The 23,121-nt window shown below is 40.3% G+C and overlaps 1 protein-coding gene across 6 annotated transcripts; it reads left to right on the top strand.

Annotated features, from left to right (window-relative positions):
• The first annotated feature begins 353 nt into the window (after positions 1-353).
• LOC108696725 (E3 SUMO-protein ligase ZBED1) lies at positions 354-21,818 on the top strand. Of its 6 annotated transcripts, none has more exons than XM_018226328.2 (6): positions 354-508; positions 3,980-4,049; positions 6,407-6,669; positions 8,444-8,508; positions 16,658-16,815; positions 17,305-21,818. In XM_018226328.2, exons 2-6 carry the CDS (start codon positions 3,998-4,000, stop codon positions 19,353-19,355), a joined length of 2,589 nt encoding a protein of 862 aa, XP_018081817.1. In that variant the 5' UTR covers positions 354-508; positions 3,980-3,997; the 3' UTR covers positions 19,356-21,818. The 6 variants fall into 6 exon arrangements, with proteins under 6 accessions (XP_018081817.1, XP_018081819.1, XP_041425538.1 ...); XM_018226329.2 differs by lacking the exons at positions 354-508; positions 3,980-4,049 and adding exons at positions 9,218-9,383; positions 11,017-11,113 and having other exon boundaries at positions 6,622-6,669; XM_018226330.2 differs by lacking the exons at positions 354-508; positions 3,980-4,049 and adding an exon at positions 11,017-11,113 and having other exon boundaries at positions 6,593-6,669.
• The last annotated feature ends 1,303 nt before the right edge of the window (positions 21,819-23,121 follow it).

The raw sequence follows: 23,121 nt of genomic DNA, 5'->3' as shown, positions 1-23,121 counted from the left end.
GGGTATTACTCGTGATAAATCTGCATTCTTTACTCCCTGGTACAAGTGAAAACTGGGAGCAAAAACAAACGAGTTGCTAAAATAAAAGGGAACAAAGGCTCCAGTGGCAGCAATGAAGATACTGTAACACTGCGGCCTCTACTGAGCTCAGAGAACAATGACTTGGTCACACATGGGGAACGAGGACTGTACAGGGAGACTCATGGCTGCCGCACACACCGCAGAAAAAATCAAAGCCATGTTTATTCCCTGACAAAAGTAAGACCTGACAGCAGCTTCTCATCTCTACACCACGAATGGCGCTCTTTGCAGTGACACTGATGTTATGTACGTGTAGTATGACGTCAGACTCTCGCGAGATGACACTTGTGACGTCTGGATTAGCTCTCCGGAAGGGATCTAGGAGCTAGACGTTAACGGCACTGCGGGACTTTTAAATATCGATCCAGGGCTGAGGGCTGTGTTAAAAAGATCCGGTCTCTCCCGGGAAAAGCGGGGCTATTGGCCGGTATGCACTACTTGTACCTTTACTGTATGACACTGCTTGCCTTGCACTATTGCTCTATGACACTGCTTGCACTGTTACTGTACCGCTTGCACTATTATGGTACTGCTTGCACTGTTATTGTACTGCTTACCCTATTACTGTACTGCTTGCACTGTTACTGTATGACACCCCCTTGCACTATTGCTGTATGACACCCCTTGCCCTATTGCTGTATGGCACCCCTTGCACTATTGCTGTATGACACCCCTTGCACTATTGCTGTATGACACCCCTTGCACTATTGCTGTATGACACCCCTTGCACTATTGCTGTATGGCACCCCTTGCACTATTGCTGTATGGCACCCCTTGCACTATTGCTGTATGACACCCCTTGCACTATTGCTGTATGACACCCCTTGCACTATTGCTGCATGGCACCCCTTGCACTATTGCTGCTTGGCACCCCTTGCACTATTGCTGCTTGGCACCCCTTGCACTATTGCTGTATGGCACCGGTTACGCTGTTGCTGTATGGCTCTACTTGCGCTTTCACTCTTTGGTGCCGCTTGCACTGTCCCTGCACAGCACTGTCATGGCACTGCTTGCACTGCTACAGCTTGTGTTGCTATATGGGGCTATTTGTATTGTTTTTATACGGGACTGCTTATTTACACCATTTTTTTGGTCTTACCATTATAGAATACATAATACATTTCCCTGATTTTACACCATTTTTCAGGACCCCTGATAAAATGTAAAATTGGGGTTTTGTTGTGTTTAGCTTTTTGTTCAGCAGCTGTCCAGTTTGGAATTTCAACCTCGATCTGGTTGCTATGGTTTTGTTTACCGTAGCAACCAGGCAGTGGTTTAAAGGAGCAGTAACACCAAAAAATGAAAGCGTTTTAAAGTAATGAAAATATAATGTACTGTTGCCCTGCACTGGTAAAACTGATGTGTTTGCTTCAGACACACTACTATAGTTCATATAAACAAGCTGCTGTTTAGCAATAGCGGAAATTGCAAAAAGTCTATATGGCACAGGTTAAATAGTGGATAGCAGATAACACCATTATGTTCTACAGAGCTTATCTGCTGTGTAACCTGAGCCTTTTCTCCTTTGAATGGCTGCCCCCATTGCTACACAGCAGCTTATTTATATAAACAATACTAGTGTTTCTGAAGCAAACACATCAGTTTTACCAGTCGGGCAAAATCTGGAAAAAAACAAGAATCTGAATTTACGGGTTTTCACTATATTTTATTAAGTTTTTTGCCCGAACCGATTAATTCAAGTTTTTTTATTATTAAATAAAGTAAAATCGGCCATGGGTGTTTGGTCGTGTTTTTTTAGTTAGAAACTTTGTTTCATTTTCTGGCTGTTCAGTGCAGAGAAAAAGGGACTTTCCAGTACAAATGAGGGACTGCAGGTTGAGCTGTCAAAAGAGGGACTGTCCCTCTGAAAAAGGGACAGTTGGGAGGTATGGTGCAGGGCAACACTGCATTATATTTATATTACTTTAGAACACTTTTATTTTTTGACGTTACTGTTCCTTTAAATGAGAGACTGGGATATGAATGGGGGGGGGACTGAATAGAAAGATAAGTAATATAAAGTAACAATAATAATACAATTGAAAGCTCACAAAGCAATAGTTTTTGAATGTTGGGGCCAGTGACCCCCATTAGGAACTATAAAACATAAATAATTAGGAATAGGACATTCTATAACATATTAAAAGTTAGCCACCCCTTTAATTAATGCTGCCAATCAGATTGGATGAACAAACAAAGCTAAAGGTCAAGTAAACCTCCCAGGTTAAAACAAAAAGTGCAGAACCCAACCTTACTGTGATTTTGGAAAGGTATAAATTAGTCATCAGAGCACTGCTGTGTCTGTGTATTTGTACAGCAGATCCAAAGCATTAAAAATAAATAAATTAAGCACACATGATATCTGAGGGGTAGCTCCCTTTTAAAGCACTCAAGAGACACCCAGTTTGTTATGCGCAGAGGTGGTAATTTATTCTCTGGTTAGTAATGTCACATTATAATATGGCAACATTTCCACTTATTACTATAGCAAAATACAGTTGAGCTGTCAGTGGGAACATCCTGTCGTCTTAGAAAGGTCACATTTTATTTTCCTCTAAATACCAAAATCCTTACGTTCTCAGTCTCCCTGCAAGCAGCCACGTTACTGCATAGGGACTGCTGACATTCAGTGGAGCAGCTCTACCTGACAGAGCGGTTTATGAGTTCAAGAGATTGTCTGCGTTCATTCTTTTCCCCCCAATTTTTTCATATTTGCTACTTTATGTTACTCCCTTTGCAGCCACTCCTTTCTCTCTCTAGTGAATTTTTAATAAGTCTGTTTCGCAGATGGTTTGTGCTGCAAAGAACACGCACTGTGAGTCAGTGACAGCATGATTGAGATGTTTGCAGCAGGAAAATAATCATCCATGGCTGTGGACACCCCAAAACCTATGATAAAGTGCTTTTGGGCCATTAAATGTCTTAATGGGCAACTAAAGTCTAAAATAGAATAAGGCTAGAAATGCTGTATTTTGTATACTAAACATAAACATGAACTTACTGCACCACAAGCCTAATCAAACAAATGATTTATGCTTTCAAAGTTGGTCACAGGGGGTCACCATCTTGTAACTTTGTTAAACATCTTTGCAAGACCAAGACTATGCACATGCTCAGTGTGGTCTGGGCTGCTTAGGGATCATCATAAATTATCAAAACAGCACAAGTCAAATAATATCTGCCAGAAGCCGATTCAGCAAGACTGATTAATAATCAGAATATGCAGACTGCACTGGGTCCTGTGTTGTCATGTAATCTAATGTAGATTTTACAGTTTTTTTTATTGTTTGATACAAACTTTCTCCAACTCTGCAGAACCAGTGGCTGCAGAAAAATAATCCTCCAAATATAATCCCAGTTTATCTGTTTAAATCTGACTCTGTGATCTTTGTCCCTGCAGCTGGAGTTGGAAACAGTAAAGGGGATGTAAAGGCAAAAATAAAATCCAATACAAATCTCTACACAGTCACCGACTGCTCTACAGGGAAACAAACAAAGCTGCTTGAGTTCTGCATGGAACTAATGGAATTAAGGCGGAGGCTTCCCCTGCTGTTCATAAGTATGATTGTTTCCCTGCAGAGCAGTTAGGGACCGTCTGACAATTCCTATTCACAGCAGTAAATGAAGCGGGAATTTCACTGCATAGAGTCAGGTTTCTTATAAAAACGGTACACATTTTTTAATTAAAGTATATTGGAGATAGATTTCTTTTTCATTAAAGAAAGTAAAAATGGGAATTTGTTTTTTTGCCTTTACATGCCCTTTAAATGTCTTAAATAAAGAATGTATTAGGCTGGTCGGCGGCTCCTTGGGTTTCTGTATATTTGAAATACCAGGGCCTATTTTGATTCTCAGTCAAGATTTGATAACCCAAATGAATGTGCTTCTCCCTTCGCAGGTAACTGACAGCCATTGAATGATGCAGGCTGCAGAGGAGGCATGTGCACAGTTGGAAGATGAGTTGCTCTGTAAGTATTCCGCAGTTATACATGATATATTTGTATTGCATGTAGGGGCAGTGCTGCTGCCTAATACTGGCCATAGATGCAAAGATACCACTGTACGAAACGATGGTTCATAAGATTTTCGGACCGAGTGTGGATTGTCCCTACATTTTTCATGCCATGGAGATCTGTCGTTCAGTCAATCGGACAGATTAAAAGATTTATATCGTCTACTTATAATATCTCTGTATGTATCTGGCGATATGAAAGGGTGACTGTCACTACTATTTGTCAACATAACTTTCGTACGATTGCTGTCTGTCAATTAATGGCCCGAGCATTGTGTGATTTGTTCTCTTTACTACTTTATATTAATCTGAATGGTAAATTGCAGGTCAGAAGATTGGCACAGATGATTGTTTGTCCGACATAGGCTTAAACATCTGCATGTCTATGGCCAGTTTAAGGCGTGTTTATGTACGGCACTCAAAAAGCCTCTCCTGGTAACTTAAAGAGCCAAAATGCCAATTTTTGAATTAAAGTTTTGGCTCTTCTAGTGCAGAGGGTGCAGTTGTTGGGGACGGCTTCAATTTTGCAGTCAGGGTCCTAAAATGCCACTGATTGCATGTTTATACATAACATGCAACTTCCCTACTGCTGTGTCTGTCTCTCCGCAAAGTTTTTTGAAATGAAGCAGTTAAAGGCATTTTCTCCTTTTCCCATTATGGCAAATGCCACAGGCCTTAAAGTGGTGGTTCACCTTTGAAATAACTTTTAGTAAGACATAGAGAGTGATAATTAGCAATTGGTTTTCATTTTTTATTATTTGTGTTTTTCGAGTTATTTAGCCTTTTATTCAGCAACTCTCCAGTTTGCAATTGCAGCCATGTTGTTGCTAGGGTTCAAATTACCCTAGCAACCATGCACTGATGTGAATAAAAGACTGGAATGTGAATAGGAGAGACCTGAATAGAAATATGAGTAATAAAAAGTAACAATAACAATACATTTGTAGCCTTACAGAGCATTTGCTTTTTATAAGGGGTCAGCAACGCCCATTTGAAAGCTGCGAAGAGTCAGAAGAAAAAGGCAAATAATTATAAAACTAGAAAAAATAAATAATCAAAACCAATTGAAAAGTTGCTTAGAATTGGCCATTCTATAACATACTAAATGTTGCTTTAAAGGTGAACCACCCCTTTAAAGGTGGCCACACATTGCCAGGTCTACTTGTTTAGTGAAGTTGCCAAACGGCTACTAGCGAAGTGACACAGGGCCTATTTATGCTGCATTCTTAAAAATGAATGGTCGTGCGCAAATACACCAATGAAACCACACGTGTATAATATGTGTTTTTCAGCCTGTAGTTTTCTTTTCCCAACATGCATTTCTGTTTTTTCTCTTTCCCACAATTCCGCTCCGGAAAATTTAATAAACTTTTGTGAAAAAGAAGCAGAAAAGCAATTTACATGTAAAATGTAGCCGGACTGATCGTCAATACGTAGCGTAATTCTGTCACCAGCATGCAACGCCGCAAATACTTATGCACAGTCCATCACACAAGAGTTTGGCCGCCATATTGAAAACACACAATGCATTTCAGCGAAGTGTATTTCCAAAACTGCAGATCCCATAGAGTTTAATACTATGGCATTTCCTTGGCTTAATAGCTTTTCTGCTAAAAAATTAAATACTGGTTTCGCGTGGCGGATGTTGGCTCAAAAGTGCCCCGTAGTGTGTATTCCATTATTCTCAGTAGGGCTTAATTTTGTGCACATTTACTTTCGAATACACCGTTTTAAAAAGCAACATAAAAAACGCCCTGTGTGGCTTCGCCCTAAATCTGGGCTCAATTTGGCCACATATGTGCTGGGCCAAATCAAGCTGATCCCATTGTTGTCCCAAATTATACAAAGGAGCCTACGCAGTTCCGTTGGACAAACCTATATTTTGACTGGATTGTCATAACCAACTGATATCTGCCCAATTTCCCCCCATCTCCCTTGGTGGACCTGATACCTGGCTTCTAAGTAACTGTTCAGTGCAGCACTGTGACTATGGGCATATCCATTATGCACACAGTTTCTTTGTTTTCCTGTTGTATACCCAACAAAAAACAGAATAGGGAATAGTTTGACATCACTGTAAATGTAGCCACTTTCCCAGCAAGGAAATCTCCTAATAACCTGCAAACAGAGTTTCCATAAATCTATGCATGGGAATAAATTAAATAAGCAGAAATCTTCCATAGAACTGGAAGTATCTGCTGCTTCTGGTTACAATTCAAAACAGTGGGTAGACAAACCATGTAGCAAATGCCAACGAGTTCAAAGTACGAGTTCAAAGTATTAATACTTTGCTTTTCTTTCTGCGTCTCACAGTTTGTGAGGATTGCCGCTTATACTTCCGAGATTCCTGCCCAACACACGGAGCCCCAACATTTATCCTAGACACCCCCGTTCCAGAAAATGTACCTTCCCGTGCGCTGCTTTCGTTGCCCGAGGGGCTGATTGTCAAGGAAAGACCTCAGGGGGGTTTTGGGGTTTGGTGCACTATTCCGGTTATTCCTCGTGGATGTATTTTCGGCCCCTATGAAGGAGATATCATCATGGAGAGGAGCGACTGTACTGTATACTCTTGGGCGGTAAGAATAATCCTCTACTTTCTTTAAAGGAGTTTGGAAAATATGCATTATGTAATTAATTATCCAGATACCTATTAAAAGGAACACTCCAATTGCCTACAGTTCCTTCTTTTCTGATAGGGGATGCCGCTAGGGATTGAAGGGTACTGCATTGAATATGATTTAACTAATCTTTTAGCGTGCATAGCAGGAATACTCTTATCTTTAAAAAAAAAAAAGAGGACTAAAAATATAAAAGAACATATGAAGAGAAACTACATTTTTTTCCATAATGAAAAAAATTTAAGTAAGCAGCTTTCCAACCTACATTCATTACACAATTTCACTTTTTTTTAAAGTTATATGTAATGGAAACCAGAATATGTTTATCTCTCGCTGGCCTCTGGTTCTAACCCTTAAAACAGTGAGTTCCTCCTGCAGGTCTGTTAATCTGGTGGTTTCTGCTACATTATTTCAGGAGTCAGTGCTAGCAGGGCAGAGAATGCAAAAGGGCAGAATCTGCTATTAATAGCAATTTAATTTACAAATCGTCATAATTTATTTATATAGCACCAGCAAGTTACACAGTAATATGTAATAAATGGGTCTTACAATAACAAACAAGGTTTACAGAGTAAAACAAAATAATTCAAAATGTATACGATATGCTTCTCTAAACAGGTGGGAGTATTTGCATAGGCAAAGGGTGATATTTTTATTTGGGGAGGCTGAAGGTGGCACACATGGGATTACTAAGGTATGTTTCGTGGGAGCCATGAATAATATGCCAACTTCAGCTTCAATAACATACAGTATAGTAGTATACATGCAGTGTAAGCTTTATTTTAATGCCCAAGTACATGGTCCATATAAATGCAGAGAAAATATATAAGTATAATGTACTTTACTTCACAGAATTCATGGTTCTAATCAATTCATTTTAATAGAAAACAACATAAAAACGACCAGCTGACCGGCTTCATGTTATGGAACCTATACAATATATCTGTGCAGGTGCTCCATAGTGTAACTGTATGTTGTGGTAGACTAATAACTGAAGGAGAACTCTAACTCTCATCCAATGTTTTGAACAACCTGTTCATTATTGGTGAGATGCATATTTTGTCCCAGAAGGACACGATCACTAGGGGGCAGATTAATTAACAGTCACAATTTTTTTTTATGGTTAAAACTCTCAAATTCGAATTGTGAATTATCCAAAACAGACTCAAGATTTAATTCGTATTTCAAGATTTATCATAATCTGGCCCTAAAAACTCGAATTCGACTATTTGCCGAGTTTATTTATTAGTCAATGAGTAAGGTCCAGGGACCAATTTGGACATGTTAGTAGCCTTCCTGACAAAATAGAATCAAGTTTAGTCTGATTCGAATTCGATTCGAGTTTTCAAGTCAGTAAAATTTGTCCGAGTTTTAGATATTTAATTTTTTTATAAATAATCCCCCAGTCGAATTTCGAGTATATCCCTTTAATTATATTCTGTCTTTGCTTTCTTTTGCTCAGTCCCCGAGATGTAGATTATCCATTGTGTTGGCCAGTATTCCATTATTTTACATGTTAGAGGGCTGGGTTATTATAAAACAGTGGTGTTGTTCTGGGTGATCTTGGGAATGCTGGGGGAGGGGCATAAAATCAGTCTGCCCTATAGCTTTGGGCCTCCATTTGGATCGCCCTGAGTCCTGACATAAACAAACCACATAATAGGCACTTGCAGATGACTGCCTGCACTCAACCGTGGAGAAACCAAATGAATTGTTTATATGCTTGTTCCAGGTGAGAGACAACGGATCTTATTTTTATATTGATGCCAGTGATGACTCCAAATCCAGTTGGATGAGGTAGGTTATTTCATTGGACTCTGAGCTTATATATATGTACATCAGTATCAGTACATTTTGTTGCTTTTGGAATTTCCTGCACATAAGGAAAGAAAAGTGTCCCCCCCTTAATAGACTTAAAACAACATTTCCCTCTGTAATAAAATTGTAACACTTACAGGAAAGGGTGTTTAAGACAAACAAGTCAATGATATTAACATTGCACCAGGGACTAAAAATATGATTGTTTTCTGAAAACTCAACGGCAAAGGTGACCCTCTAGGGCAGGGATCCCTAGTAGAGTAGTTGAGCCTGAACATTGTGCTTGTGGGCACCATGAGGTACTTGACGCCTTCCAAAGGTCTTCTAGACTGAAAGCCCTCTAAAGGTGGCCATACACGTAGAGGTCCGCTCATTTGGCAATCGCCAAACAAGCGGCTCTGTCCCTGATATAGCCATATTGAGGTTGGCGATATTGAATCATAATGTAGGCAATACGGCCGGTCGGATCGCGGGACTGCATCAACAAACATATGCGGCCACAATCCAACGGGATTTTTAACCCTGTCCAATCGACATCTGGCCAACTTTCACGGGCCAATAAGCTGGCGGCTCTGTCTGTCGGCAGCTTTTATTGGCCTGTGTATGGCAACCTTAAGGCTTATCACCAGTTTCTTGTAAGATAAGGCCCCCCGTTTTCTGCCTAACTAGAAAACCTATATAACTTTAGACATGTTCAGTGTTAAAACATCAAGCAACATCAAATCTGAGGAGCCCGGGGGAAAATTCCCGACAGTTTTGGTGCCTTTGACCAGGGATTTAATGAAAACTCAGCCCAGCTGCAACAAAGGAAAAGGACTGGGGTTTTGTGAACTATCAAAACCCGGCAAAACTAGGTAAGATTATTACCTTCCTGTATATTTCACGCACCTCAGACCTTTTCTCTCTTGCCTGCTATCTTTGAGCTTGTAAGTTCAATTAATGCAGACCTTGCTCTTGCTTTATATGTTTTCCTGTTGAAATTTTTGTCTACAATCTCTTGGGGAAGCCGAGTGTGTCCTATTACATGAATTTTCCAGTCTTGGCACACTTAACTATCTTAAATCACAGTGTATGAGAAATATCCCTCCCGGATGACTTGATTGTCGATTCTCTGGGAAAGTCCTCTCCCTGGCAGGGTTTTATGTCTGTTGTGCCTGTTTTTTGGCACAAGGTGATTGTAACAGTACCAGAGAATTGCCCTTTTGTGGTGAGTATCTATATCTTTAGCAAGACTAACCACATAACTACTGTAGATGACTGCATGTTTTTTTTGTCTTACTCATAGTACTGATAATTTTAACTCGGAAGGTTTGGAAAACTGCTAGAGCAAGTCAGGGTCTTTAAAGAGATGAGTTAATACAAGACGTACCACTTTCTATAGGTGCTGATATAGGGATAGATCATTAGAACATAGCGTGACTTCATTTTAACCCTGTCCTCTTCTACCCATTGTCATGGAAGTTAGTATATTCTGCAGCTGAGATCTAGCTAACTGTACGTGCCACGTCTGGGGTAACACCATGCATGGGGCAGTAGAAACGGAGTTGGGTCAATACATGCTGGAATCTGTTAGGAGTGCACTAATGACCAGAAGAGAGTTTAGTTCCCCCGGTAGGTTCATTCCAATTGGGGGAAGATCCCCAACCTGTTCCTCCGCTGTGAAATACTTTTGTCTCTCTAACTTGACAAGGCAACAGAGTTGAGAGAAAAGTACCTCCTGATAAATAAGTTGCAAGAGGCAAACCATCTAGATGACTAATAAGTTACCCACATAAGTCTAGGGTATAAAATAAGTACAAATATTCCAGCATGTGCATGATGGTGTGGGGAAAATATTTATTTCTAGTTTAGTAGAAGTTTTCAAGTTTGGTGGAAATAAATCATCAGAGATGTGACTTCTCTGGTGTAAGGTTATTTCTGCTAGAAGAAGTGGGATACTCGTGTATATAAATACTAAAGCTTTTAGAATGTGTGCCTAGTTACTAATTATAAGGAAAAATAATGATAAACAGGACATTATCATGGGAATTAGTAAGGGACTGTTGTTCGATAGAGGTGGTATGGTCAATATACAGTCTAGAGCAGTGATCTCCAACCAGTAGCTCGTGAACAACATGTTGCTCCCCAACCCCTTAGATGTTGCTCCCAGTGGCCTTAGAGCAGGTGCTTATTTTTAAATTCCAGGCTTGGAGGCAAGTTTTGGCTGTATAAAAACCAGGTATACTGCCAAACAGAGTCTCCAGTAGGCTGCAAGTCCACATAAGGGCTACTAATAGTCAATCACAACCCTTATTTGGCACCACCCAGTAACATTTTTGATGCTTGTGTTGCTCCCCAACTCTTTTTACATCTGAATGTTGCTCACGGGTGGAAAAGGTTGAGGACTCCTGGTCTAGAGAAATGCATTTTCTCAATGTTGTTATGCTGATGATAGCTGCCTTGTTATTTTGTCACTAAAAAGGTCTCTCAAGTTTTTTTGTTTTGTAGACATCAGTCACATGGTCATCTATAGCTCATGGAACTTTCCATTTCTCATCACCTTCACCTGATCATCCTGCCAACAAGTTCCATCATCTATGGACCAGTAAGACTGTCATGTCATTTCAATTAAGCTTTTTACATTATGAGGTTACTAGTCTTTCTACTTCTATCTAATCATTTTATAGCATGTATTACTGTGTATCACTTGTCAGAGACTCAAATGCTTCTTGCTGATCCTTTAATGTTGTATATAATTCCTTGCTCTTATGCCTAGCTCTCTGGTGAGCCCATTGCTCTGAAAGTGATTTCAGTTTATACTAGTACCCTCATCTATTTGTTGTCTATGTGTCAGGCTCACCTAACTACCTGTTAAAATATGTAGGAGAGGGGGGTATTCTATTGTTCAAAAGACATGATGTTTGGAGACATGATAAAGGACAATTATTTGTTCTCCATGTGTTATACCCTTATTTATCTTATCTCACATATAACACTTTTCATACCTCCAAAAATGCTAAACTCTATTCTAACATTAGGTCAAAAACATTTGGTTATTCTGAGATTTATCTTGGTGGGTAAGAATGCTGTATTTGGGTAAAATAGTCTCCACCCTATACATACCCAGTTCCAGTGGACTTTACCCATTCCAGTGGTTCGAGATTATATCCAATTGGTATAAACCTTTCAGTATATTTGGTATAGTAAGGCACCTTTCTACTGCAAGTAAAAGTATGGCCTGTGACCAATCAATCGGCAACCTAGCAGCAAGAAAGCCTATTTCACAGAATAGGTCATATAAATGATGTGCCAGTGAAAACACAAAAGAGTTGGTGTTATCAAAATAATCTTAGCAAAAGTTGTAACTCTACTGAGCTTACTACTGAGAACAAACACTCCCTCTACTCTTGAAGGCCAACGGGGACATTCGTAGGAGACACCTTAAGCTCATATCTTTGTAAAATTGTTTTTGGTAAAAAAACTTTTGACTGTATTATTGTATTTTCTTTTCAAGAATTTAAAATGGTGCATTTTCCCATATGTGTTTATGTATCCAAAAAAAATTGCATGGACCAGTGTTTTCTTCTTTATTAGACCCTTTTGCCACTGATGGCATGCACTGCTAGACTATTGGGTTAGGAAATACATCCAGAAAGACCTGAAATTTTGTTTTGTTGACCCATCCTCACAATGCAAAGATCGAGTCTCCTGAGGGCCCCACATTTCAATCAGTTGTATGACGTGACTCTCCATTTTTGACTGAGGTTGAAAGAGTGACACATTTATGAAGATGATCAGGGACCTGTTGAGGGTACTGTGTGTCATAATAATGCTCCTACCCCCGAACACCAGTCCATGGGTGGGTTCTTACACCACAGGTTGGCCTGCTGCTGAGGAAGATTGACATCCTACAACTGCCACCACTCATTGCTGCTCTGTTTTTATGACATTATTGGCCACAAGTGTCACACTCCTCATTACAGCATTTCTTTTCTGGTGACCAATATTCTACGTTCCCCAGGCTTTTGCAGGTCCAACAACTCACGGGACACACATCTACATTAAGATAAACTTTTTGATTCTTCTACACTCACAGACAGCACAGTTAATGAATGCTGTTGATTGTTGAGTCTGCTCTTGTGCATCTTTTTCAATCCTGGAGTGTTTCTATGCCAGCTACGTGTTTGATGTATTAAAGATATACTGACACCAGAAATTAAATCTTTTTTTTTTTTTACATCTACCATAAAATTCAAATCAACATGACCTATAGTTAACTTTTAATGTACATTCATATTTTAAAAAGTAGTTTTTTAGTGTCAGTATCTTAAGAGTTTGTTAATTTCACAGTGAAAATCACAAGTCATATAAAAGAATCACAAAATCATAACTGATGATTGTATTCTTAATTGGGGAATTCAACCCCTCCAACTAATAAAAACCCCTACCCTCCATAGTCCCCCCTCCCTGCTCCCCCCGCACAGGTGTTGACACCTGTAAATGCCCCTAAGCCTATAATTACCCCTCATTGCAGAGTCAGCACAGCGGAGTCCACCGACGCCTTCTTCAGCGCTTCGGTAATCTTAGGTAGGTAAGCACTCTTTTGGCGCATGTGCAGTTGGAATAGTCTTCCGCTTCATGATAACTGTGCATGCACCGAAAGTGACGAAGATTACCGAAGCTCCAGAAGATGGCGCCCGTGAGCTCCGCTGTGCTGACTCTGCAACGAGGGGTAATTACAGCATTAGGAGAATTTACAGGTGTTAACACCTGTGCGGAGGGGAGTAGGGAGGGGGGACTATGGGGGGTAGGGGTTTTTACTAACTTGGGGGGTTGAATTCTCCTTTAATAGGGGTAAAGACATTAGGGGCTCCAGACATTATTGTTGCCTTTAATAACAGAGGATTGGATCTTTCTTAAGTCATGCATCATGTCATGCCCCTAATGTCTTTATAAATTAATCAAGGTCATCACACCTGCCTTTCTCCATCAGCAAATGTTGCCTGCTCATCCAGTGTAAGTCTGCGATCTGCCTTTATAGTTGGCGTTAAGTCTGTGGGGCCACCAAGTCTCTGTCACAACTGTGGCAATCGGGCACACCCCTGAATTCCATCTTGTTCATATATTAGTTGCTATGTTTGCAAGCAGGGCTGTGGAACTGGTACATAAATCCTTCAACTCAACTCCTCAGTCCATCTGCGACTCCTGTCTAATGTGTTTTCCATGTTGAGTGAAAGAAGTTAAAGGAACAGTAACACCAAAAAACAAGCTGCTGAAATGGTGGAAATTGAAAAAAGTCTATATGGCACAGGTTAAATAGGGGATAACAGATAACATTATGTTCTACAGAGCTTATCTGCTGTGTAACCTGAGCCTTTTCTCCTTTGAATGGCTGCCCCCATTGCTACACAGCAGCTTATTTATATAAACAATAGTAGTGTTTCTGAAGCAAACACATCAGTTTTATCAGTGCAGGGAAACACTGCATTATATTTTTATTACTTTAAATCACTTGAATTTTTTGATGTACTGTACACAACATACAAAGCATTTTATCACTGCCAAAGCTCAAAAACGTAAACCGTATCCTTTGGTGATTCTAAGCTAATATCAAAGTCAAACTACATAAACCAAACACAATTGGAAACCCTATATATACAACTTATATATTAATTGAACCTGGCATATAGCTGTAGAATAGCTGTTAAATACAATCCAAAATTAACTAAAGTTTTGTTCTTAGAAACAGAATTACTTCTGCCATATCCTCTTTCATAGAAGCTCATGAATCTGATTTGATTATTTTCAGTGCTTGTATTAAAGTTATTAGGAGTCATGGGTCGGTACATTTTTCACTCCAGATACCCCAAATTGCTTCCGACTCCACAGCTCTGTTCTGCAAGGTACTATCAGCCACCTAGGTATGTCAGGAGGGCAACATGGATACTGGCCATATGTCAGCGGACCTGCTAACTAACAGAAACACATGAGTTCAAGCGACTATTATCCAGACATTAGAAGCCAAGCCTTGTTGGTCCTTAAAGAAAAACTATACCCCCAAAATTAATACTTAAGCAACAGATAGTTTATATCAAATTAAGTGAAATTAAAGAATCTTACCAAACTGGAATATATATGTAAGTAAATATTGCACTTTTACATCTCTTGCCTTGAACCACCATTTTGTGATGGTCTGTGTGCTGCCTCAGAGATCACCTGACCAGAAATACTACAACTCTAACTGTAACAGGAAGAAGTGTGGAAGCAAAAGACAGAACTCTGCGTGTTAATTGGCTCATGTGACCAAACATATGTTTTGTTTGTGTGCATCCTGAATCCTACGATCCCAGGGCTGGCCCTTATTTTTTAAAATGGCAATTTTCTATTTATGATTACCCAATGGCACATACTTCTAATAAAATATATTATTATGAAAATGGTTTATTTACATGAAGCGGGGTTTTACACATGAGCTGTTTTACTCATTATCTTTTTATAAAGACCTACGTTGTTCGGGGGTTATAGTTTTCCTTTAAGTAAATTTTAAAAAGGTAATATAAATCTATTGTTCGTACTGCCTCAGGTATATATAGGGTTGCCACCTGGCCAGTATTTTACCGGCCTAGCCGGTAAAACACCCGCCAAGGCCAGGGCCTGTATTACAAATTTACCGTCAATGTAGCTGCCGGTAAATTTGTAATATCCCAAACTAAAGCCCTTGGCCTGCCCCAGTCTGCACAAAATCTACCTTTTCTTCGGCGCCTGGCCAATTGCACGCCGCCCCCTTTGACGTCTTGCCCCACCCCCTTTGACGTCATGGCCAATTGCATGCCATAACTCCGCCCCCTTTGCAGTCACTCCCGCCCCCTTTGACTTCACGTCCCACCTCTTTTTACCGTCCCCAGCACCGGCCGGTGCAAATTTTATTGAAAGGTTGCAACCCTGGGTATATATGTTATATGTAATGGTTGACTCATCTTCATCTCATCCATGTCAATGTCCATAAATATGCCTTAAGTATGCAGCACCTTGAAGATTGGTTTTGGTCATAGGATCTGATGTGTTTCTGTCTTGTTTTAGTTCAGGTTACTCTGTAGGACTTTCATCTGCAGTTCTCTATTCTGTTGACAATATCATGGGCATTTAGCCCAATGCTGACGGATGTTAAATGCTACTGTGGAGATCTTTCAGATGTGTTAGGAATTTCATACTAGACTGGAAGGCCCCAAAAGCTTATCACCAATTTCCCATGACATAAGGAGCCCCCTTTTCTGCCTAACTAGAAAGCCTGTATACACTTGATCAGTGCGCAGTTGGAAGTGGTCTTGTATGCAATCACTTCTGTCACACGTGTCACAAATAAAGACATGTCTTGTAAAGCAACATCAATGTCTCTGTGTCTGAGGGGTGTGGTAAATGCTCCCTGATAATTTATATGCCTCTATAGAAAATACAGCCGTGGGTGAGTACAGGGCTCCATTGCTCCTTGCGCCCACTGACACACCCTAGCTTGCGTGTCTGAATGACCCACAGACTTGGGGACATCCATATGCCTCCCCAGTCATCATATAAATGAAGGCAGTGCTATAGCCATGAGAACCCTGCTCTTTGCACCCTGCCCTGAAAATCATAAATGAGGACATTCAGTATAGTCAGGTATTTCTTAATGGATTTAAAACCACATCATTGGATGCTGGCTGCAGCTGTTTGTTCTGCATGTTTCTCCAAATGTGATCTTATCTCCTTGGGCCTTCCAAATCAGGCAAAGATGTACTATTACCAAACTAAGATAATTAATCCTTAAGTAAAACCAGACTGTTGGGTTTATTTCACGTTTACATGATTTTCTAGTAGACTTAAGGTATGAAATCCAAATTACAGGATAGCCTGATAAGCCAGTTTTAGAAAATAATTGTACTCTCTAAATGATGCAATACTTTTGGAGACACAGGGTAAAAGCAAAGCTCACTAATAAATACGGTAGCCTTTCCCTTTAACAGCCATGTTAGAACAGCGTTAAAGTCCATCTGTTCTGCTTACATTTGCTTTTTCAAGAACACATTATTCCTCTCACTGCAGAGCTGTATCTCTTATTATTGTGCCATTTTCTCTAGCTCTGATTTTTCAAGTGTTTTTATCTCCCCTAAAGGTATGTGGCATGTGCATCGACAGAAGAAGAGCACAACCTGACAGTGTTTCAGTATCGCAGGAAAATTTATTACCGTGCCAGTCAAGTAATCCCCACGGGCACTGAACTGCTGGTTTGGATAGGAGAGGAGTATGCTCGGACGCTAGGACTCAAACTGGGTAAATTAAATTGCACTTTAGTATCCTTGTTACCATGGAGAGTTCATACAGCGAATATTGTTTTTTGTCAGAAATCTGGTATTCACTTGTCGTTATAGGGCCATTATATCTCTTATGTTTTCTCTTTGTATAAGACGAATAGAAATATTCCCCTCACTCCTAAGAAGCGATTACTGCCCCAGCTTAAAGTGGTTTGTCACCTTTAAATTAACTTTTAGTATGATCTAGAGAGCTTGACTGTAACAAAGTTTTTGCCACCACCCAAGCCTTTCCGATTTTAATCATTCTTTTACAAGACATTAGCCAAGGTTGTTGCTTAAATCAGTGAATGTGAAGGTGTTTAAATTGCTCCCAAATAAATGATAGGTTCTATTTGATCAGGAAAGGTGGCCTTGTGTCATTGGTGCACATTAAGCTGGACAAAGCAGTAGAAAATATTTTGGATCACATGACCATTTCATTGACTGTGTCCTTGCATTTCTTCTTCAGGTGAGCACTTTAAGTATGAGTTTGGAGAAAAAGAACTTCTAATGAAGCTGTTCCAGGACTTACAACTGAAACCGGTAGACTCCATGTCAAATCATGTATCGTCTCAAAGTCAGTACCTGTGCAATGATATGGTCGCACCTATGATGCAGGCACACAAGACAAGTTACCCGCTGAACAATATTGGACATACTTCTTCTGTCTTCCCACTGCTGGAGGGAACCCAGAATCTTGTGAGCCTTGGTCGAGCACAGAGCCGCTACTGGACCTTTTTTGGATTTCAGGGGGATGCCTATGGCCGCATTATCGATAAAACAAAGATAATTTGCAAGCTATGTGGCGTGCGACTCTCTTACAGTGGTAATACTACCAATCTGAGGCAGCACTTAGTATACAAGCACCGGCGGCAGTACAACGATTTAGTTGGGACACAAGGAGCTGTTGTGGACCCACAGAAACACCCAGAATCAGTTTTGCCTTGTGAGTTGGCTTCCAGAGCAATTGTAACGCCAACAGTGGGAAGAACAACTAGAGCAGTGGCAGATTTTATTGTCCGTGACCTAATGCCTGTTGAAATAATTGAGGGAGAAGGCTTTATTCAAATGCTGGCAATACTTGACCCCAATTACAAACTGCCAGCAATCTCTTTTTTGGCTCATACCATCTTACAGGAAATGTACATTCAAGTGAAGGTCAAAGTGGTTGACCTGGTGAAAAACCTGCAAGACTGTTCCATCAGCCTGGATTTGTGGAAACACAGTGGCACTTTATCCTACCTTACCCTCACCATTCATTTTGTTGATGAAGTATTTGAATCCCGGAACGTGATGCTGTCGAGCAGGGCTGTTGCTGAAGACCTTTCGGAGGGCAGCTTGATATCAGTCCTGCTGGATGTTGCTGAAGAGTGGGGGATTCGTGATAACACTTTCTATGCAGTGGGCCTCAACAGTTCTTCTGTGAAGGTTGCAGCTTTAACCGTTGGCTGGAAATCTCTGCCATGCGTTGGGCAGGTTTTAAGAAGCTGCATTGAGACTGTTCTTCAGCATCACACTATACAAAGCACCTTGGATCGATTTAGGAAACTCGTAGCATTTGTTTGTTCATCCCCGATCAAAATCGAGGAGATGGCAACACATGGACCTGTGTTAAAGGTGCACTTAAAAATGTTCCTGCGGGATGGAACTAAGTGGTACAGTATCTACACATTGTTGCAGAGCATAGTGGACCATTCCAAGTATTTCAAAAGCCTTACTGAAACAATGAGTGAAAGTGAGGTTGTTCTACAGCAAGATGATTGGTCAATCCTTCAAGATGCAGTAGAGATACTAAAACCCTTAGCAATTGCTACCTCAACATTTACCAAAGATCAATTTGCTGGATTATCACTGGTGAAACCTGTGATTACCAGCTTATTGTACAAACATTTAGCGCCCAATGAGTGGGACTCTGATTTTTCTAAGACTATTAAAAAGACCATACATGAGGATTTGAGCTTTAAGTACGCAGACCATGAGGTCAATCGGGTTCTTAACTTGGCATGTGCCTTGGATCCTCGCTTTCGTGGCCTTGATTTCCTCAGTCAGCCAGACCGGGTGGAAACACTTCACTTACTGAAGCTTGAAGCATCTAATTTAGCTAAGTTGCAGACCACTGAGCCTACCTGTGTTACTCCTGAGCCCTTGAATTCAAAACCACCTATTAAAAAAGTCAAGCAAGATTCGGGAATTGAATTTCTTTTGGGAGACTTGTGCAGTGTACGTAACTCCTCGGTGAGCACAGTCAACCAACAGGCAGAACAGGAGATTAGCAGCTTTCAGACGAGTGAGGCTTCTTCCTTATGCCAGGATCCATTGCAGTGGTGGAAAATGCATCATACCCAGTACCCACTTTTGGCTCGGGCAGCCCGGAAACTGTTAGCCATTCCAGCAACCTCAGTGCCCACAAACTGGCTATTTACTGATGCTGGTTTGGCAGTTTATAGAAAGCGTTCTGCGCTGACTGCGGAAAATGTAGACATGCTAGTCTTTCTCAATGGAAACAGGTTAATGCTTTGAATCTTGGCCGGGTGGCTTCTTCACATTTGTGCCTCTCCCTGTTACACCCAAGCCACCCATTGCCAGTGGACCATTTTATCTTCTCCAGGTCAGATCTAGTGCTTCCCCATATAATATTTCCTAAAGCAGAATGGGGACATGGATTTCCCTTTGTTCCTACCAGTACCTGTATTCTTTGTAGCCAGTATATTACTGGGCATTTCAAATAAGACCCCAATTTTTTTTAAAAAAACACATCTGTAATTTGAAGGATTCTTTGGGGAGAACTTTTGTGTTTTAATAAGTAGATTATCTAGGTACTCCATCTGGTTTAATTATAATAATGGTCTCTTCTGTGGTGGAATTTAGTTCTAAAGGAATATATTTAATTAGGGGATGTGTAGGTGTTATGCTGCATTAGAAAAAAGTTTTTTTTTTTTTATCTATTTATTGGTTAAATGTAAAAGCAGAGTGTCTGTTATAATGGTTTGTTTAATCCCGCAATACAGTATTTCTGTGCAACACAGAACTGTCTTAACTATTGAATCATTATGTTAATGCAATAACAAGAAGCTGGACTCTTAAGTCACTCTTCACATACGAGCAGTTTTTCTCAGCATGTTTTAATTGCGTCTATGAATGGTTTCCTACACAATGAAGATAATGATGTTGCGGTTAAACTTGGTGGTTTTTCTCTGTCTGGGCTGTGGAATGCCATGCTGTACTATTAATTTCTTGCAGCAGGGGGAAGCCCCCTTAAGGGTTTTGCCAGTGACACACATTTGATGCCATAGATCTGAAACCTAAAAAGAAATATGGCTAGAATTGCTTTATTGTATGTACTAAATAAACTGCACAAGCTCTTAGGTTCAGCAGCACCAAACCAATAATATTTCAGGTCTTCAAATATGTCCATAGCAGATCCCCATCTTGGATTTGTTAGAAAGTGAGGTTATATCTGTCTTTAAATGAGAACTAAAGTCAGAATCACTAGCGGGTACCAAAATGTTATGGCCTACCGGATACTCTGGGGCCTGTTCTCCTGTTAGTTAAAAACGGCACCAGTCGGTATTTCTGTAGAAGATCATTGCTGCCATCTTCTTCGGCTTTTTCTTTCATTTGGTTTCGTTTCATGCAGGCACACGCTTAGTAGAGTGAACACCAAGCTTAAAAGCAAAAAGCCTGTTTTTTTTATGCTACTGTGGATGTGCCTGCCCGTAGGGAAAAAAAAAAACAGAAGAGAAAGGAAGATCAAGCCAACAAACTGCTACAGAAATACCCCGGGCTGGTGCAGTTTTCTGCCAAAAGAAGAACTAGCTCAGAGAGTTTACTTGCCCAGATACATTGATTATGTTCACTGGGGGGTGCAAAACATTTGGCACCAATAGTTATTTTAATTTTAGCTCTGTTTTTAATAGAAGAACAAGGGACACATTGGCATGGAGGCAAAATTTGCTAAGCACGTGTTATCTTGATATACAGTAAATGCGCGCGATATTGCACGCAGAGAGAGAGCTATAGCCACCTACGGACCACGCAATTAAGTCTGATTTGAAGGGATGCATCAAATCCTGAATCCTATTTTTCATCAGGATTCGGATTCTACCGAATCAAAGAGCCTGGCTGAACCAAATTCTAACCCTATATAACTGAAAAAAATTGAAATGTGCACATTGGGTATTTCCATCTGTGTGCTGGCTTTTCAGGGGCAGAAGATCAGTTCGATATCCCTGGATTTGGGGATTCGCTGAATCCTGAAAAGCAGGGTTAGATGCATCCCTACCAATTTTCAAGTGTAATTGCGTTAATATTGAGGCATCAGGCGCCTTACTACTTCGATGGCACTGGAATTCTGGGGGAAAAGTGCTGCATTAGGGAAACAAACATGGAGATTGCACTTGAAATTGCACATTGATTACTGCTCTTGTGATCGTAAAAGACGGAGGGGTCTTTTACCTTCACAATGCAGATATAACATTAATGTCCTAGTTGTTTGTTGGAGCACTAAGCTCCTCTGTAAGCTCTCATTATAAAATGTTGTTGGAAACTGTTCTTATATTCACTTTAAAGGTACGCTGTACTGTTATTTATTTATGTATGTAAACCAACCCATAACTATTTATTAACCTATTCTGGATTCTGCCTCTAGGTGGAGAATGCAATGAAAATAAATCTTTCTGCTAAAATCCCTTTGAAAATGGCATTGCTGTGAAGGCTCAGGATATCGTTGCTCTCAGATATACAACAGTATCTTTGAGCAGGTTCACTCAATTGACTTTTTAAGGCTTCTGTCACATGCCAGTGACCATCCTCTCAGGTCCCATTGACTTTAGTGGGATCCTTGTGGAAGTCAAAGTTTCAGCACTTTCCTACCATATGACATTAGGCTTAAAGGAGAAGGAAAGGCTAAAATTAAGTAAGCTTTATCAGAAAGGTCTATATAAATACACCAGTAAACCCTCAAAGTAATGCTGCTCTTTGTCCTCTGTCAAAAGAAACACCACATTTCTTTGCTTTTATTGTGTACACATGCGCTTCTGTATCAGACTTCCTGTTTTCAGCTTAAACCTCCAGGGCACGGCCTTGAGCATGCTCAGTTTGCTCCTCTCCCCCTCCCTCCTCCCATCCCTGCTGTAATCTGAGCTCAGAGCTGTTAGTGAGCAGGGAGAGACTCAGGCAGGATGTGATGTCACACCAAGCTTATATGGCAGCTTCTATCCTAAACAAACAGAGACAGTGTCTAGAGCTGTTTACTCAGGTATGGTAAAGCATTCTGCAGAATAAATATAGCGTTCTAGCTTGCACTATTGTGGCTATTCTATTGGCAATAAAATGTCTTGGAGCTTTCCTTCTCCTTTAAGGTTTGAACCTGACCTAAATGTCTCTGTTGCAGGAAAATGCTTTAAAAAGACCAAGCTGGTATGTTTACAAACAGCAGGGTCACCGTCCAATCCCCATAGGAAAAAACACTGCATTTTAATTAAAGTTGCTTTTTTATCCTATTATATTGTATTTTTTCTGTGTTGTTTATTTTAACAATGGATTTTCCTAACTGAAATGTTAAGAGCTGAAACTATTATTTACCATGTAGTCTGCTACTCTCGGATTCCATGAAATGATCACTGTCTCTGCTTGCAGTTTTAAAGAGATGGTTCACCTTTAAGTTAACTTTTAGTATCCCTAATTCTAAGAAACTTTCCAATTTGCCTTTATATTTATGGATTTTTTCCCCATAGTTTTTGAATTATTTGCCGCCTTCTTCTTCTGACTCTTTCCAGATTTTCAAATGGGGATCACTGGCCCCATCTAAAACAAAGCCTCAATAATGCTCCACATGTTTTGTTATTGCTATTTTCTATTACTCCCGTTTTTATTCACATCCCTGTCTCTTCTTGACATCAATGTATGTTGGCTTGGGTTATTCAGACCCTGGCAACCAGATTGCCAAACTGAAGAGCTGCTGCATAAAAAGCTCAAAGACCACAAATAATATAAAATGAAAACCAATTGCACATTGTCATAGAATACTACTCTCTACATCAGGGGTCCCCAACCTTTTTTATCTGTGATCCACAGTCAAATGTAAAAAGAGTTGGGGAGCAACACAAACATGAAAAAGTCCCTTAGCATGCCAAATAAGGGCTGTGATTGCCAATTTGGTATCCCCTACAGGAGGCTCTGCTTGGCACTATACTTAGTTTTTATGCAATTACAACTTACTTCCAAGCCTGGAATTCAAAAATAAGCACCTGGTTTGAGGACCCTGAGAGCAACATCCAAGGGGTTG

Source organism: Xenopus laevis, chromosome 7L, assembly GCF_017654675.1.
Source record: "Xenopus laevis strain J_2021 chromosome 7L, Xenopus_laevis_v10.1, whole genome shotgun sequence".
NCBI lineage: Eukaryota > Metazoa > Chordata > Amphibia > Anura > Pipidae > Xenopus > Xenopus laevis.
This window is presented reverse-complemented; position numbering and strand designations above follow the sequence as displayed.